This window comes from Phlebotomus argentipes, unplaced genomic scaffold, assembly GCF_947086385.1.
Source record: "Phlebotomus argentipes unplaced genomic scaffold, Phlebotomus argentipes genome assembly contig_15, whole genome shotgun sequence".
In the NCBI taxonomy this organism is placed as follows: Eukaryota; Metazoa; Arthropoda; class Insecta; order Diptera; family Psychodidae; genus Phlebotomus; species Phlebotomus argentipes.
In genome coordinates this window covers 16008225-16026862 of record NW_026776181.1, presented here as the reverse complement: position 1 = coordinate 16026862, position 18638 = coordinate 16008225, and the positions used below count along the sequence as shown (strand labels likewise).

Below are 18638 nucleotides of genomic sequence, written 5' to 3'. Positions count from 1 at the left end.
TTAATCACGTTTGTTTACACTAATCAGGAGCAATTTGCATAGAAAGACCTTCCAAAACCATTAGAGTTTTGTGTCACAGCTACAAATTAAATGCCATAAAGGCTAAGAGCAAGGGGGAGATATGCAAAAGGGTCGGAAGTGGTGTACCAGATCATTAAAAGTGGAAGTGTTTCAGTTCTTGCAATATTTGGGTCGCGACTTTGATTTTCTGTTGATTATTTTACTCTGAGAAATTAATTTCAAACCAAGTCTTAGTTTTGACATATTTTTCTAGGTTATGTGATGGAATTAAGACACCTTAAACACCCGTAAAGTTGAAATTCTTGCACCTAAATTGACAGTGTTTTTTCTTCACTTTATTGGTAGAATTGTGTTTTTTTTACTCAATGAAAATCATGATTTACGAAAGAAAATGCTAAAGTCACACATAACCTCAATTTCTTTTAATAAACTATATTGCTGTTTTGAGTTAGAAATTGAAAAAAAATTAAAGGATTATAATCAAGAAAAATACGAAAAAGTGCAATTTTAGCATTAAAAAAAAATCATGAATTAATGTATGAACACGTGAGTTAGATTTCAGTTAGTTTTCGGTCATATTTAGATTTTAGTCTTGTTGTGAACATATTTTTCTAGGTTATGTGACTGATTTAAGACTAAATAACGTTTAAAGTAGAAATTCTTGTGTCAAAATTGACTGTATTTTCACTTCATTGGTAGAATTGTGTATTTTTTCTCCATGAAAATCGTGATTTTAGGAAAGAAAACGATGAAGTCAAATATAACCTCAATTTTTTTTTATATAAAAATAAATTAAATAAAAGGCTGTTGATTAAAAAAAAATACGAAAAAGTACAATTTTAGCGGATGAAAATCATAAAATAATATATGAAAACGTGAGTTTAGAAGTTGTTAGTTAGATTTCAGTTAGATTTCAGTCAGATTTAAGTCAGATGTAATCTTAGTCTTGTTGTGAACAAATTGTACAGATTTAAGGCATATTATCTCCCCCTTTGGCTGCGAGTAAGGCAAAGTGATGAGCATTGAAATGGACATTTTGCGTGCTCAATTGAGAAAATTGAATAATTGGGCCAGAAAGCGTAACTTCCGCGACAGCATTTCCAGCAAGAAAACCACGAAGCTGAGCGATAATAGAATGGCATAAGCTGCAAATATGCCACTCAATTGATCCAAGGTCAGTGGTTTTAGACCACTCTTTCTCTCCACCTCCTTGAGATACTTGATGTTGTAGAAAATCGATGTCCATCGATTAATGAGTCCGCTTTCGACATACTTCCACAGTTCCTTGTCGAAAGGCTTCATTAGATAGGAATATTTTCTCAGGAAAATGCAATAATAGAGCGTAACAACTTGCTCCTTGGCTCGTCGATATTGGACATGTTCATTGGAGTGCTTTTCGTTCAAGTAAGCTATATTCAGAGCCGGCGTCACAACGACTCCATCAAAATCCGGCGAGCTTGATCTCTCGCGATAATCGTCCAGCTCCTGCGCAGAGATAGGAACGTACATTTTGTTGTAGGGTTCCGTGGTGAAGTACTTCTTCAAGCTATCGACGCCGTATATCTTCAGGCCTTGCTTGTGCATTTTCGACAGCGTGTCTGCCGCGGAAGCGTTCCGATTCTCCTTGAGAATCTTAAAAAGGGCACCTTGATAGCTGCTCCGAATCACAAGACTCATGAGAATCCACACCATTAGGAGGAATCGGGCGAAGTTCCGCCTCGGCGTCACTGACACGCATCCGCCGAGGAAGACGTTGATGGTGTTGATGAAGGGATGATGATTGCCATGTCCGAAGATGAACGCCCTTCTTTGGGGCGTCGTGAATTGCGTGGCTGCCACAAGTACAGCAGACGCAATGAATATCGATCCGATACAGCTCCAGATGATGTACTTCATGGGGTGGAAGAGCGTCTCCAAGGGCGTGTAAGGTCTGCCAGGCGGTATTAACATGGTTAGGGATGTGGCGTGGTAGGAAATGGTGGTAGTTAGAAAGCCATAGTGGGCGTAGGTGGTAGCGAAGGAGCCAACGGTGAAGTTAACTTCGCCACGAAGAAGCTGAAATGTCAATTAAGAAGCCTCATTCAGATCATGCGCTAGAGCGTTTACAGACTTGCGGCTGATCCCTCGATATATCGAAGGTTCAAACGATATTTATGGGGTTCCCAAGCGGACAAAATGGCGGATCTCTTGCGAATGATTTCCCGAGCTACTAAAATCATTCAATTCTTCTGCGAATCTGCCATTTTCGCAAGTTTATCGTAAATTTTCACGCTTTTTGATAAAATAAACAAATCAATTGACAGCTGACAGCGGCAAACGAAGCAAAATTGTCGCTAGTGTCGACAAAGAAGAATAACTTCTGAGTGCGTACAGCGTCAGTTCAGCCACGAATTATGGCTGATCTGAGCTTTACACACTCCAAGCTCATCCACGGAGGATTGATCCCAGTTCCCGTCGATTCGAGGGTAACCCGCAAGTCTGTGGTCGCTCTTAGACAGGCTGAATTCTTTACCATTCCGCCGATTCCTGTTGAATTCTTTCCATCTTCTGAAATCCAACCCCATCGAGCGTCGTCCGTTTTCAGGATCAAGGAGAAATTCAGGCGCTGCCCAAGAACTCTCGTGACAATGCCTTCGAATCCGTCATAGTAATAGCTGCCATTCCCGTGCGGCGTGAGTTTCATGTACGGCGGGAAGTCAAAGGTTCCAACAGTGAGATTGCATCTGTGCAAATTGTTTACTTTCTCCGGGAAGATGGAGCCATTTGTCGTGAAGGTTCCATTCTCTAAAACACCCCAAACGACCGGCTTCACTCGGCCACAGTGCGAAGGCGTGAAGGGAAAGTAGGTGTACATGATGGCCTTTTCCGTGTCATTCTTGGCGTAAGTTGCGACATTCACGTTCACAATATTCTTCAGCCAGAATTCTTCCAACATTTTCCCAGCAATTTCCGTGTAATTGTCCGCAATTCCAGTCATAATTATTGTGTAAAATCCAGTATAATCGTACGTTTCAACGCTCATCACATCTAGAATCTTACTGCAATGATTAAGATTTCAAACGGACATCAAATGACTTCACAAATAAGACTCACTTGAAGGATTTGTAGCTGTCACAGACGAGAACATTGTAAAATCGTGCGAAATCCTTTTCACGTCTATCAAAAGCCTCCTGACGAATTAAAATTCTGTCTTTCGTCTCGTACAGAACTTCATTGATGATTCCCGACTGATAAATGTAACTCTGGTGATTTTTATCCGCTCTGGTTATTGACAATTGCATTGATTGTTCTGCGTAGAAATCAATTATGACGGATGCAAGTAATTTTGACAAAGGATGGCCAAATTTTGGTTCCGGAATTTTAATGGAGTTTGACGCAATCGCGAGGATTAGCAAGGAAAACAGAAGAGTCTTCATTGTGAAGACTTGTGAGAGCAAATGTCTACTGCAAGTTACCGTCGTGACTGTTGTGAATAAATAAACAGCAAATGTGTCTTTCTATCAATTTATGATCTGATTTAATCGTCCAACACGCGAAATTCAATGTTTAATTACAACTGTGTCTAATGCATTTTCCTAATCATCCCTAAATTGGCCGATGAACGCTCAGTAAAAACACAATCCACTGATCACAATTCTTCCATATTGCTACTCTAGAGCCCAATAGATAATCTACAGGATTCCTTCAGGAATCCCCACGGTGAAATCTTTCTTCCCAAAAGCCTGGGCAAATATTCTAGGCGTCTTGCTGGATGTCTTCACGTTTTTTTTTGCAGAAAAATCCATTGAAAATCTGTCGTTTTATCTCCTTTTTGTCATTAAAGAAACTTCAAATGCTATTCAAGAGGATTACCACAGGGAAATCCATTAAAAATATGTCATTTAATGTATTTTTCGTCCTTGAAGGAACTTTAAACAATCTTTCAGCAGGATTTTCACGGAAAAATCTTCGTTTTATGTCGGTTTCACCCTTGAAAGAACTTGGAAAGATATTTTGGCAGAATTTCCTCAGGAAAATCAATTAAAAATCCGTCAATTTATGTCTTTTTTACCCTAAAAGAAACTTCAAACAATCTTTCAGCAGGATTTCCACGAAAAAAGATATGTTATCAAGAAGTCAGGAAAGATAGTGGAATTTTCTATAGAAAATCCCACAAGACATAATGGATTGTCTGGCGGAATTCCAACGAGATTCCATCGTGACTGTTTTTACAGGGCAGCGCATATTTTTCCTCTTTTTGAAAAAATATCAACTGTGTTTCTTCTCCTTGCTTGCAATTGTGTTCAACCTTTGCATAACATTCTTGTACGTCGAATGAATAGTTTGAGAGTTAATTGAGTTGTGCCCTCTTGGCAGGAACTTCCACACCAATTCGCCACATCTCTCTGCGATCTCTCCTGCCGAACACGGAGCAATTCATGACGTACGAAGGATCAACAACGCATCCCGGCTGCTGGGAGAGCACCGTGTGGATTATTCTAAATAAGCCAATTTACATAACAAAGCAAGAGGTGAGAGACTGTCGAATTGGCGGAGTCAATTGGAGTAATGGAAGGAAAATTGACTTTCTCAATACCTGTTCTTCTCCCCCCCCTCCCAACAGTTATACGCTCTCAGGCGACTCATGCAGGGTTCTGAGCACACACCCAAGGCTCCGCTGGGAAATAATGCAAGACCGCTTCAGCCACTGCATCATCGCACTGTGAGAACCAACATAGACTTCCAGCATAGTTCTAAGGTTGGTCACACGAGCATTTTATTGTTTTCCCACAATTAATTTTTCAGCCACTCTCTCTCTCTTCACTAAATTGCATTTTCTCATTCACTTCTCGTGCCGCCATGCCGACGATGAATATTGCAGCAGAATCAAAATCAAAATTGTCCAACAATGCAACGCGAAATGTACTACAGAGGTGAGTTTGGGCGTTGAGCATTTAATTAATTTTCTCCACATTTGATGAATGGCACAAAAAGTTGCCTTTGTGTTTTGTACTCACACTAAATCCCCACTTCAATTGATCCAATTAATCTCACTGATGATACTCAGGCCTCGCCATATTCAATCCCGTCAAGGGCTTAATGCCGTCCAGGGGTGAATAGCGCTGTCACGAATTTAGTCAATTCTTCCAAATGAATTGTTAATTCACACCTTCACGTGTGGGAATCGCTTATGGACTCTCCAATCGCATTTTGACGCCATCCAACACCCAAATGATCCCAGTTAATTATTCCCCATGCAAAATGCTAGTGTTTCAATGCGAATTTCCTGGATTCGAAACACAAATAAAGCACTCAAATTTCTCCAGTGAAAACTTAAACATTCTATTATTAAATAAGGTCGCAAATCCCAGCGAACCAAATGTCTATAGAAAAAAGCAATTAATTCAGCTAAAAAGTGCTAAAATTTGAGCAGTTCTTGAACAAAAAGTTCTAAGCTGAAGGATTGAAATGGAACTCAGCGATCGCAAGAACATATTTCAGCTAATTCTTCATCAATTTTCAAAAATTTCCCGAATTTTCCTGCTCTTTTTCGCTAAATATTGTGCTAAATTTTGTGCTTTTTCTGATAAAAACTTAGCAATGAAGTTCCAAATACTATAAGAAGAAGTATCGCACTTTTTTTCGCGTTACTGTCACATAATGCTAGCAGTGAGAATCTTGTCAGGAGGAGAAGGCCGCCATGACAGTGGTATTCCCGCCACAAGTTATCCAGGGATACCAATTGGGCAGGGATTGGTGTTTTGCAGGCATGTACAGCAAGAAATCAGGAAGTCCAACTTCCATAGCCTTCCCTTCATCCGGTTTCTCGTGTCATAAAAAAATATGTTTGTGGCCTTAAAGATCAGAAATCATGTAAATTTCTTACTATTGAAGGAAGATTTTCATGGCGCTATTTATACAATTAACTTGAGTGTTGTAATCACGAAGTATATTATTGAAATGGCATGGATTTTAAGTATAATAGCACAAAAATCAGCTTTATCAAGCTCAATTTTGGCGATTTAGTAGCCTGTGTTCGCTGGGATGTGAGAATCTTGGTGAAAAAACATATTTTATTCTGTGCTCTTCACCCCTTGACTTTTCCCCTCGCATTCTTGCGAGTTATTGTGAGTGTGCACACCTTATGGATGGATTGTAATAATATTTTGCCACAATAGCAAACAAATGGACAGCCGAGATAACACTTCGAGGGCGAGAACGTGGTTTTTCCGAGTCAATCTTTCACTCACTTCACTAGAACGCATTCCCCAAGGGGTGGCATTCGCCCAGAGAGACATCAGCCACAGTGATGGAGTCCATTATTCAATAAACAACAATTAAAACTAATACTTTGAGCCGTGCAGAGGATAAATTACACCAGTTATTGACAGAGAGACAAAAGTGAATATTAATAATAGCTCTTATTCTTTATATATACAATTACCAGGTAGTTTATATACGGTTTAAGAGATGGTGGAAGTAAGAGTATAACTAAACTCTGAACAACTATTTACATACATATATAGAAAAAATTGTGCGGTGAAGGAAATCCTCGTTGTAGAAAAACAAGTACTTATATATATAGAAAAGAAGTATAATGCATTAAAAAAAAATGGGTGGACAATAAATTATTCTCTATATATTTATTAAATTGATGAATGAAGTTGGAAAAAAAAACTGTAAAAGACGCTATAAAATGTAAAACTTTCTGCATCTCAGCAGTTTCTTAGGCAGCAAAACTCCTTCAACGTCTAATCTAGAGGATCAATCAACTTTACCAGGACATATTTTTTTGAAGCTTTTAACATCTAATCAAACTACTCCAGCATAACAACATAAATATACGTAAGAGAGGGAAAGAGAGAGAAGAGAGGGAAAGGGAAGTTTTGTATTTCTGGTCCACCCAATGGGTTTTCCCTGAACGCATTTGATTGATTTTCATTGACGTATGATTGAAAATTTAGCGACAAAAGAGATTTGCTCCTATTGAACACTTTATGGATCGACGGGTTAATAGAAAACTATGTAAAAAAAAGGGAGAAAATTGAAAATTTAGTGTTAATATCGCTTCGAAACTCACAAAATTTACCTAAAAATCCCCAAAATACCTTCAAATAATTGTTTTCTGAATTTTTCTGTTGATTTTATTGCAATTTGGTAAAATTGTCGAGCACATTTTATTCAAACAACTTCAAAATAATCAAATTTTTTAGCAGTTTTCAAGTGGAAAACAATTAAAAGATATGAAAAAAATTATATTTATTCAAAATCTAAGAATATTTTAGGACATTTCTATGGTTTGGAACAATTTTCTAACTATAAAAAGATAATCTCAAAATTTTTTCAGTTGCAGAACAAATCTCAAGCTTTCCAAAAAAAAATTGAAGCTTTTCATAGTTTTCGATTCACCCGTCGGAATAGAATTAAAAGAAGGTATTAAAAATCGTTGAAGTTTGCCCCCCATTTTCTGTTGTATAGACAAAGAAATCCCGAGTGAAAATGTAAATAAATGAATTAATCCTTAAAGAAAAAAGTATATAAATAGTCGAGAAAAAGTGCTTCGATACAATAAAAAGTCAAAAAAAAAACACATTGAAGAAAGGATTTCTACATGAATTAACCAATTTGTCGACGCGCGAGTCGCAGTGCTGTATAAAGGACACTTAATACCTAAAGAAGATAATTAAATTAATGGACATGAATTATGTATATGAGACCCTGTAAAATGTTAACTAAAGAGCAAAAGTGAGCTGATGTGAGATTTTTGTAGCCAAGACAAGTTCCAAGGATAATTTCTCGAATGCTCAGCGCATCAGAAAAAAGAAAAAAAGGAAGAAAAATCATTATGGAAATACTGTAATTTATAGTTAGTTGTATTGGACTTAGTGGAAAGGTGAGAACCAGAAGAATAAATGAAATTTTTGCAGAATCTCTCTTTGATGACTGGAAGCATTGGATAATTGAGCTTAATGTGATGCTGCATTATTGAAAGCTCTCGGCGTTTGTCAGTTTTCCCCCAAGGGGGAGATAATACGGCTAAACAGTGTACAATCGTGTTCCAGACACTTCCAGAACTTCAGCAGTGCTTAAAACGTTCGTTTTAAGCACTTTTTCAACCGCTTAAAGCATCATAACCTCAAATTAAGACCGTCTTTGACCCAAAAATTGACACAATCTTTACTTTTATGATTCTGAAAACTATCAGAGAAGCAGTTTTTCAGAAATATTTGAAGTTTTCAGTAAAAATTTTGACGTGAATAAATTTTCAATCAATTTTTTAGATGCACTTTGGATCATAACCTCAAAACTATCTTGAAATAATCTTATTCGAAGTGTTTTAACGGCAAATTTGGGGGAAATTAATCTATTTCAGTGTAGGAAATCAATAAAAAATCACTCGAAATAGACAATTTTGTATTCTGAAACAATATTTTAGAGGTTATGATCAATCTTCGTATAATTAACACCAGTTTAACATTGAAAGCAGGTAATTCTACCATCGTAGATGTTATTTTGTGGAAAATTCTGTCTTAAATTCACAACTTAACCTAGAAAGATGTCAAGAACACTTATTTTTAACGGCACCACATTGATGATAAGCTTCTTCTGACCGTAATATCTCCCCCTTTGGCTTTCTCCCAATTAAGGAGCTTTTTCTGTTCTGTGTTTCTCACCGTTTTCCGCTCGTTGGATGGAAAAAATGCTGGTGGATTTTTTTTCGGAGTGTGATGAAAAATCCAATTTGACGACACTTTGGCGCAAATAATAAAATTGTCAACAGAGAGACATATCGGCGTGCAATAATCATTTAGTGGTTTGAATGATGTTCGTTTTGTCAATACTTGGGGAGCTTGTTTTTCCAAACTGCGTTCGCCCCAAGAAGAATGTCGCGCGCCGGCCATAAAAGAAGAAGAGACTCGAGGAAAAAAAGGCAAGACGAAGTTGTGTTTGGCAGAGAAATGAAATGGAAAAACAAGAGATATCGAAGCGAATAAATAAATGGGCGAAATAATGGGGAAACACTTAAACTCCACTAACTGTGTCAATATATCGAGCGGCGGCAGTAAAGAGAAAATCCACGAGGAATTTATGCCACGGACTAAATTTCCGACACTCCAAGATGCGCGACTGTTCGCCACGTGCGGAGATGTCTTGGGCAATTTCTTAGGAGATAGTGTGGCTTGTGCAGTTATTGAATTAAATTATATTTTTGCCCACGGAGCCAAAAGTTGAGCTGTACTTGAATTTCATGGTGGAGTTGCGGAGTGTTTGGCTGTTTCGTGTTTCCCGCCATAATTCTGCCCGGAGTGGGTGGGGCCCCCCCGCCCACCCGTCAGGCACCGTATCAGTCACTCTGAGGCCACCCGGAGAGGAGTCAAAGGATCGATTTCCTGACTCATCGCATGCCATCTCGCCATTTCCAACACTGGAGACGCTCCATCGAAATGCGCCAACTTTCGCCGTATCACAAGACCAAACTATGAGTATGTTTTATTTACTCAACCCCCCGCAACCCTCGCCAAGAGGAGCTCAGGATTGAGTTTATTTTATTATTTCAGTGGCTTTAGTTGGTCGGAACTTTTATTTTGGCCAAAACAGAGAGAGCTTCATGCAAGAACAGTGGGGCAAAAAACACACACACACAGCCCACAAAGAAACGATAACAAAATTTATATTGTCAGAAGAATATTTCTGAGAATCTCCACGTACTTTCGCCACTGCCGAATACTCATCTTCACCCCCTCGAGGGCATTTCGCTAGACTTGAAGAGTGCACGAAGGGCCGAGGAAAGAAGTCAAGACGAGAGATAAAAGTGCTTTGATAGGGTGAAGAGGAATTAAAGTCTCAGTGTCTGTCCTCACGAGCTGATTTCCTGGCTTCTGCTTTGCCAGCGGAAGAGCCGGGAAATGGACAGTTACGCGGAGAGTTGAGAAAATTGTGTATATAAAGTAAGAAGTCTTGGAATACACGTGAAACATGCAAAAATATACCCGAATTATTTTCCTTTCCTGGCAAAGTTGCATCATTTGTATTTAAATCTTAAATATTTTAAGCATTTTTGATTTTTTTCTCCACATATTGCCACCAGAGGGCAGCAGTTTAAACGTTGAAATCATGTAGAATTGTCTATTTATTTCGTCCTAATTTTAGCTTTGCAAATTTTGTGGCTTTTTCTATATAAATTAATTCTGCAAAATATTTAAAAATTAAAATTTTTTACGCAAATTTCGATAATTTTAAAATACAAATCAAAAATTAAATATTTTATTGAGACTTTTGACTTTGACTTTGACTGGCAGAAAATGACTAAAGCAGTGCTTTTCAGCTAATTTTTCCTCAAATAATGGAAACTTCTGGTAAAAAAAAGTTCTTTTTTAGTTGTTATTTGGTTATCAGATCCAAATTCTTAGTAAAATCTCAAAGGAAAAATTAAAATAAACGTTCAAAGGATTAACAAAGTTAACTTTTCACCGAAATTGTGCACATTTTGGCACTTCCTTTTCACTTTGCGTAGTGAAAACACCATTAATTTGTGGGCAGAATTGTGAAGTTCGCAGTATTGAAGCTTTTTCTGTGATTCTCTCGTCCTTAGGCGCAGTACAACATACTTATACTCCCCTTTATCTGCAATCTCGTGTCTGGGAAGGCTCCAACCCCTATATAATTAAATTCCCTCCACGCTGTTCGGTGGGCAAAAAGTGAAATACACTTCAATCGATTCTGCAGCCCGAAACGCCGAAACCCCACACGGGAGACCAACACTATCGGCCGACTGCTGTACCGGAAAGTCGAAAATGGTGTAATATTATTCAATCTCTGGGAGGGTGGCTTTAAAAAAGCGCCCGGCGCGCGGGGTGTTGTGCAATTTCCTCTAAGTGGTATGAAATTTTCATAAAAATCCACTCAACGATCACGACGTGGGCGGGGGATGAAGTCAATTTGAACTTCCTGTAATTAAATATGGCTCAAAAGTCAATGTTAAGCAACTATTAAGGTGGAATGACGGTGGGGTTGAAGAAAAAATTACACCCCCGAGGAATTGAGTGGTGGAATTTTCTACTATCGCCACGGGAAGAAAATCCGCCCTCGAAACTTATCGATGGCCTGAGAGAGAGAGTAAAAAAAAAATTATATTCTGCGCAGGAAAAGATTACATTTTTGAGAATACTTTAAATTCCCTTTTGTCATGAAATGCGCCGAGAAAATTAGCATGTGAAGAACTTATTTTCCAGGCGCGCGCGGCAGTCAAAATGCTGAGGCTGATGGAGGGAAAATCGATGCATTTTCCACTGATACACACCAATTGAATATTGGGGTACCTTTTCCTCCGCGTGTTTAGCATCCCGAAAGTGGTTGTGAGAAACAATAAGAGCGAATTTACCCCCTTTTTTTTACCTTTCACCCTCTTTCAGCTCTGGTATAATTTGAAATTTTGCCAGTTTCGGAGAATTCCAATGGGTGAGGAAATCACCTCACGGTGGGGGGGGGGGGGGGGGGAAATTCTCAGGGTGGGTGTGGAAAACAATAAAAGTCCTGCACAGAAAAACACTCTGTTTGACTTTTATTTGAATGGCCAATCTATGGGCGGGAATGGCAGGGAATAATCGTAAAATTTTACTTGAAAGAAAATTTTGAGCCAAGCGGAAAGGAATGCAATTTGGGCGTGAAATACTCCTTTTATGTGTTCATTGGGGCATAATGAAAGTTTTACTGCAAATGCCGAGAGTTTCACTGTCGAGGTGACTTTTTAATTGGCCCAAAAGCCCAGAGAATGGCCAGAAATTCAGCCAGAAATCCATCTAAAACGCTCACCGCGAAAGAATTGATTTATGAAATGCTAAACAGCGGTTTTCACACATTCACGGCATTCGCGAAGGATTGCAAGTGTGGTGAGAGAGAGAGAGGGAAGGAAAAAAAACATGTTGGAAATTATCCCTCAACACAGGAGGGATTAATTCATTAAATGGTTTCAACAATTTCATGCGGAGAGACAGTAAATCAAGGTGTTTGGAGGGTCTTCCGTATAAATTCTGCCCAGCAGAACAGCAAACATAGACTTCCATGTCCTTATGCCATCATTACTCTCCACCCCGTCCAAACAACCGTCAGACGCTGTTTGCTGAATGTATTTTCGACCAGAGGTCACGTGGGGTTGCTTTAAACTGCACTTCCACCGCCCCTCGAATCGCGCCCGCCGTCTTCACGGACGCCATATCGATCTGGCGTTAGGAATTTAATACGAAAGCCAAGACCTTCGGGCATGGCATTTATGCTTCGATATCTGGATGAGCTTTTAGATATGTGTGATTGATGGTTCCGGCAACAGGATGATAAAGTAGTCAATTGACGTCCCTCGGCACACACGGACACTGCGCCTCGTCCGATTCACATTCTCCTCAACCACATTCACCTCACTTATCCCCGGAGCTGTTCACTCGAGAGTGGGTCGCCAGGCTCGGGTTCAAGGCGAGAATATGGCCGCACAATCGAAAAAGGAGCCTCCCAAAAGGGTGAGTTGATGGCCAAAAGAAAGACAGTAAAATCAAACATCATTTCAACAAATTGAGGCATTTTCTGTATAATTTTTCCTTAGAAAAACTCATTTTATTGCTTTTCTAGGTTATGTGATTGACTTAAGGACATATTCTGATGGTCAAATAACCCTCAAAATCATCAAATTTGTGCTTCAGCTAGGATTATTTCTCATTTTCTCAACAGAATTCCCAGTATTTGAGTTCGAAAATCTTCAGATTAGTTCAATTTCAAGTAAGAAACAGTTTAAAAGTCAATCATAACCTCAAAAATGTTATTTCAATCTATTAGAACGTCTCTGTTTGGGTTATTTCAATTCAATTCAACGTCATTTACTCATTTTCACATTTGAAGGGATTAAAATGAGTCCAACAACCGAATTCATAACCTCACAAATTGGTCAGAATTTTTTAAAGCATTCTTCTGAAGAACTAAAACAGAAAATCAAGACACAAATTTATCCAGGAACATTAAAATCAGATCGTGAAAAAAGTTAGACTAAAGCCGGATGAGAAAATTGGAAGAAATTGAACAATCCGCTTTTCACATCCGCCAACGCAGCGTCTCTCAAGTTGTCCTGTTGGATGCGAGGACACAACGGAGGAGCCTCAAAGAGGGCAGAAAATCACGAAGAATCTCTGAGGTAAATCAATCATAATAAAGGCAACGACATGTCGAGATTTTATGGGGTGTGTCCTCCTTAATAATAAACACCGAATATCATCGGAGGACTCTTTATGCCGTCCCACACATGTCGTCCCCAAAACTCCGGCGGGATGAATGGAAGCGGGTCAGGAGAGACCCTTCGTGGCACTTGAACACCCTTCACGTGCGTGTGGCAAACATGACACTCATGAGGTCAATTTGGCCATTCTTTATTCATCACATCACCGGCGATGATTTTCCCTGGGGCATTTTCTCTGTCGCCCGGCGAATTCAGCAGGGGTGAATTTGGCGCAAATGGGTGAGAAAATTAAATTTCCACTCATGGACTGTTTATTTTTTTTTTCTTCTTCTCCATTCAACTCCTCAGCCAGCATAATCAATTTTCAATGTGGCGCAAGTTTATTTTTCACTCTTTTTCTTTTTCTTCCTCGCGCGCAACACACAAAGTGTGGCGAAATTTCTTTGCAAACGACGCGAGAGAATTGAATGTCTTTTTGATTATTGAATCTCACACCATCGCGCGCGCATCGCGGCGCCACAGAATGAAAATCCCCGTGCGGCTTTAGTCCATGATGACAAAATCGCATTTTCGTGGGAAGCCAAGCTAAACTTCATCAGCATAATTGACATACACTCAGATGATGGAGATACACTTTTCGCCGAGATAAATCCACTTTAGTGAACTCTTCAGCGAACATTCTTCGCGTGGATTTTCCACTTTCCATCCAGTGGCAAGTGGAGAAAAGCTGAATTGTGATCAGATTTTCGCAACACTTTGCCTCTGAACCTCCTTTTTTCTTCGTCTCTTCTCTGACCCAGGAGAATTGCGCTGTGGAAGAATACATCACACACACTTTCCCTGCGATATTCAGCGCGCTTTTCCACCCCCATCCCCAGAAGGAGCACAACAAGTGAGTCACAAGGACAGCATAAACTCAACACAGTGGATAATTCCTCAATCTCCAACTAACACACATAATCTCATAGTGCGGATGAATCACACTAATCAGGATCAGAAACAAATTTCATTACATTCGCCGGGCATGAAAAGCCACACAGCGTCGTCCTGGCAAACTTAAATCAAATTAAACTTTCGCCTCCCACAGGAAATCCCACTCGTGTGTGTGTTTTGCGAGTGGGAAAAATGGATTGGATCGCCCAGGGATCACAGGGACTTTTTCCCGGCGCTGCCCAAAGTGTTGCGAAAGAGAGTAAAGCTCTTTTTTCTCTCCTGACGCAAAGGATATCATGCAGTCGGGCTGATAACACACTCTCAGTTGGATGCTTAAGAGATTATCAACACTATCGCTGCCGCACTTTGGCATTCATCAAGACAACCGAGTTGGGAAAGTTGCGGGAAAAAGAAGCCTTAAAGACTCACGATCAAGGGGAAGATAATATGCCTTAAACACTTCCAATATTTGCCTGACACTTCTAAAACAGGATGTATTTAGACGGTTTCCACATTAATTCTCAAATTGTAATGAATTTCTTACGTTTCTGTTTAACATTTCTGCAAGAAAACGATTTAAAAACGCATTTTTGAACATCTTTTCCGACCATAACCTCAAAATTTAACTAAAAGATCTTCAGAATCTCCGTTTCGAAACTTTTTCATCACAAAATGAACTCAAAACTGCGGATTCAGAGTCAAAATGGTCCACAAAAGTTTTCTAAATGAACATTTCTTAAGTTTAAATGATTATTTTTGAGGTTATGTTTGTGTTCAATGCAATTTTCAGTGTTTCTTGGTATCAAATGTTCAGAAAAGCAGTTTGTTGCTTGTAAATGCTTATTTTTGCCAATCACTGGTGAAATTTTCGACTTTAAAATGCGAAATTATTTTCTAAATCCGTCTGTGATTCGTTACATAACCTAGAAAAATAGATTATTACGTTTGTTTCTGCGTGAAAATTCGAAGGAAATCCGTAGAATTGACATCATTTGTCAGTAAAATAAGCACTCAGGATAGAAATATTTTAAGCTTTTGAATACTACCACTTCTTGAGCACTTCTTCTGAGCTGTACACCACTTCTGACTGCATTATCTCCCCGTTGCTCACGATTATGGACAAGTGTGATCGTTACACTCTTAACGTATTCCATACACTTTTCTTCTAAGATTTTCAACTCTGTGGGGATTCTCAATTCCCAATGAGGAGGAAATATAGTAGGAAATGTGCATTAAAAGTGGAAACGAATTAAGGCAACTCTATCAAGGCTTCAATTGTATGAGATTGATTGATTTACCCAGATTTAACTCCCAAAAAGGTTTCAAGCTGCGACAGAAAATTACATTGAAACCCCCCTTTTAGAAAGAAATTTACTCCAGCAATGTATTATTCAAAAGAAAATCAATTAAATTGTGCTGAAGAAGGAAAAACGGAGAAAATTTTCATTCAGACGTTCTTCACATTGTGCCAGTGAAATAATATAAATTTCCAGACACAGAAATAACTCTGTGAAAATTGCATAAATAGCTCTTTAATTCTCAAGTACGTCAATTATGCTAAAAGGCATCAAATTGTCGACAAATTTCCGCCTTTTCCACCCCCTTTTCCCCAGAGAGAGATGAGGAGGAGCTCCTGAGTGAGAGACAATTTGCAGAATTGCTGCCAGAGACACACAAACACCTTTTCAATTAGTTCAATTTGAGGAAAATCGCGACTGAGCCATTAGAAGCGCCCACTTCAGACACGCTTTCCCAGGCAAGCAGTGAAAAGTCTGTGAAGATGGCTTGGGAAATATGAGTGGAAAAGCGCTCGAGAATGTCCTCAAATGAGATGCACTTTTCCACCCACTCATCCTCAAGAGATTTCCATATTTCCGTCAAATTGATTTCATGTGCCACACATGACAATACGAGAATTTCCATATCCGCGCGGCAAAACTGGCCGCACAACATCGCAGACTCTCTGAGAAATATGTTGTGCCAATGATTTTCCAGTGGCGCTTTTCCATTTCTCATCCACTTCATGCGTTCTCGAGCTCCTTCTCGGCGGGGATGAACTTGCGGCTGCAACTCTCAAGTGACTGTGTCAACAGTTTGGGGGACGGAAAATGGGGGGCGGAAAAATCACCACCCCAAAAACGCCGAGTTTTGAGGTTTTGCCAAGGCAAAAGTCAGAATTTAATTCACTCGAACCAGCTGGAAAAGTCGTGGGGTGAGTTCGGCGCGATACGAGACATGATTTTCAGATGAGAGACTGCACAAGAGGGTGAATTGGCTGAATTATCAAATCAAATTTGGGGAAACTCTCTCACATTTTGTCATCATTCCGTTTGAATAACGACCCCGGTGAGCGATTGACTGTGCGACAGGGAGGATTTTTCTCTCTCTCTCTCTCTCGCTTTCTCAGACGCATTAATAATTCATCCGATTGTTGAGGATTTTCTTTGTGCATGTCAAAAGACCCAGATAAACTCCAGTGAATCGGCAAATTTATGGCAATTGAATCTGCATTGAGGACTTTCTTAACTTCCACTTTGTGGTGTGGTTTTCCAACGGACTTTTCCAGACTCTACCAGATAATTATCATGCAGATTTCCTTATGGAGAAAATCTTCATGGACTCCACAAGATGCTGACAATGGATTCGAGATTGATTAGACTGAGGAATTCGGGGAGATATTAGAAAGTCACTAAAACTGTTTTTTGAGGAATCTTAATGAATTGAATCAAATATTTAATTATTTGAATAAAATAATCAAAAAACGATTATTTTCCTAAGTAAAATTCCAAATAATTATATTTTAAATAAAAATAACAACAAATCAATAATTGAATGAAACTTTTATGAAAAAAAATCAAATTCTGATTAAATATTCATGGAATTATTCAAAAAATGATTGAAATTTTGATGAAAAATTTTTTTTAATAAATTTAATTATACTTCAATATTTTCAGAATATAAAAAATAAAATTATAAAATTATAAATCATAAAATTAGAAAGAAATACAATCGGAGATCCTGCCCTCTGGCGACAATATGTGGAGAAAATATTCAAATATTTGAATTTTGATAAAATATTCACAAAATAATCCTTAAAAAAAAGATCGAATAATCACAAAGTTGATGGTCTAAAATCGTAAGTTACTTTCTTCTTTTAAATTCCAATTTCATTCGATTTTCTTCGACGCTTGTCTTATTCTTTTTGACAATATATTTTCTAGGTTATGTTGCCAATCTAAGACCGATTTTGTGATCATATTCTGTGATGAAACATGAAGATATGCATGGAAACTTTATGTTGAGAATTAAAAAAAAAACGATTCCAAATGCTTAACTTATGTAAAACAGTACGAAAGTCAAAAATAACTTCAAAAATTCAATTTTTTATTAGCACATAATCTATTTTAAAGGATTTTGAACTTGCTACGATGAAAATTACACTACAAAAGGAGGTTTATTTGAAGTGTTACAAGTTTTGCTTGCGAATCACGGAAGTGGTGTACAGATTTTAGTCAAATTCCTTCCCTATTTCTTCCCTGGAATTTCCGTTGCTGTTCGATTGGGAGGTCCGTCAAGCCAATCCTGGATGAAATTTAATAGCCTCAAGACAGCCTCACCGCATCCGGACGGGAAATTTCCTGCTCCAACAGCTCAAGAGAGGACGCAAGACTGGGCAGAAGACTGTGGTTGATGCCAATTAGCACTTTCGGAGGGGATTCACCTTTGACTCGGCGAGAGATGGTCAACTGGAGGACGAGTCCTGGAGGAGCTCACCAAAGTGGAAAGTGCGGTGAGCCTCAAATCAATTTCCGCAACCTCTCAATTCGCCCCCTTCAGACTTGGCATATTAGATGATGTTGAAAGGCTGGCTGGCATTACAAATGGATCAATTTTCCCAAAATTCCCGCACTATCTCTTGGTCAGAGAGACTTGCGGAGCCGCGCGCAGTGAAAGAAACTCGCCCCTTTTGTGGCGCCCCCCCCCGGAAAGAATATTGAGGGGCGCTGCGAGTGAATCAGAAAGACATTGATCGAGAGGCACAATTTCTCGATTGATATCCACATTACATGAATAAATGGCTCCCTTTGGAAGGTGATGGAATCGCTTCTTCTCCCAAAAGAGACTCTGGTCTGTGTGCAGTGTATGAATTTTCACTAAGGAAATCACACGTTTCGAAGGGGGGGCGCGAAAATCTTCGGCGCGCATATGTGAGGGAAAAAAATCCATTTTCACACCATATCACAATCTTTTTCTCTTCAACTTTCCCCCCCCAAACGTGTCACCAAATTGTGAGGCAATCATTAATTCTGGGCCGCCTGGGCGACGAAGAGAACCATTTTCGGCAGATTGACAGAGAAAAATGTCTATCGAGATGATTATCTATGATCTCATCAACTCTTTTGGCTGTGAGAGGAGTTAGTAGATTACAAGGGGGAGACAATACACTTCCACAATTCCTCTGCAGAATCTTCAACACTTCCACACA

General features: G+C 39.1%; 2 protein-coding genes across 4 annotated transcripts in view; one reads left to right on the top strand and one right to left on the bottom strand.

Annotated features, from left to right (window-relative positions):
- The window catches only part of LOC132261454 (carbonic anhydrase-related protein 10), a 63401-nt gene extending 55383 nt beyond the window's left edge, over positions 1 to 8018 (top strand). For 2 of the 3 annotated variants that reach the window (XM_059760280.1, XM_059760279.1), the window contains 4 exons: positions 4378 to 4532; positions 4625 to 4759; positions 4883 to 4934; positions 6180 to 8017. In XM_059760280.1, coding sequence (XP_059616263.1) covers positions 4378 to 4532; positions 4625 to 4759; positions 4883 to 4934; positions 6180 to 6259 — 422 coding nt within the window. In that variant the 3' untranslated portion in view covers positions 6260 to 8017. Of the gene's footprint in view, positions 1 to 4377; positions 4533 to 4624; positions 4760 to 4882; positions 4935 to 6179 lie in introns of all 3 variants that reach the window. The other variant, XM_059760281.1, reaches the window with a different exon arrangement.
- LOC132263398 (uncharacterized) lies at positions 744 to 3302 on the bottom strand. The gene is made up of 3 exons (XM_059763142.1): positions 3115 to 3302; positions 2435 to 3059; positions 744 to 2076 (listed from the first exon to the last, which is right to left on the bottom strand). The coding sequence occupies exons 1-3, from the start codon at positions 3300 to 3302 to the stop codon at positions 1066 to 1068; spliced, it is 1824 nt and encodes a 607-aa protein (XP_059619125.1). The 3' UTR covers positions 744 to 1065.
- Positions 8019 to 18638: the final 10620 nt, after the last annotated feature.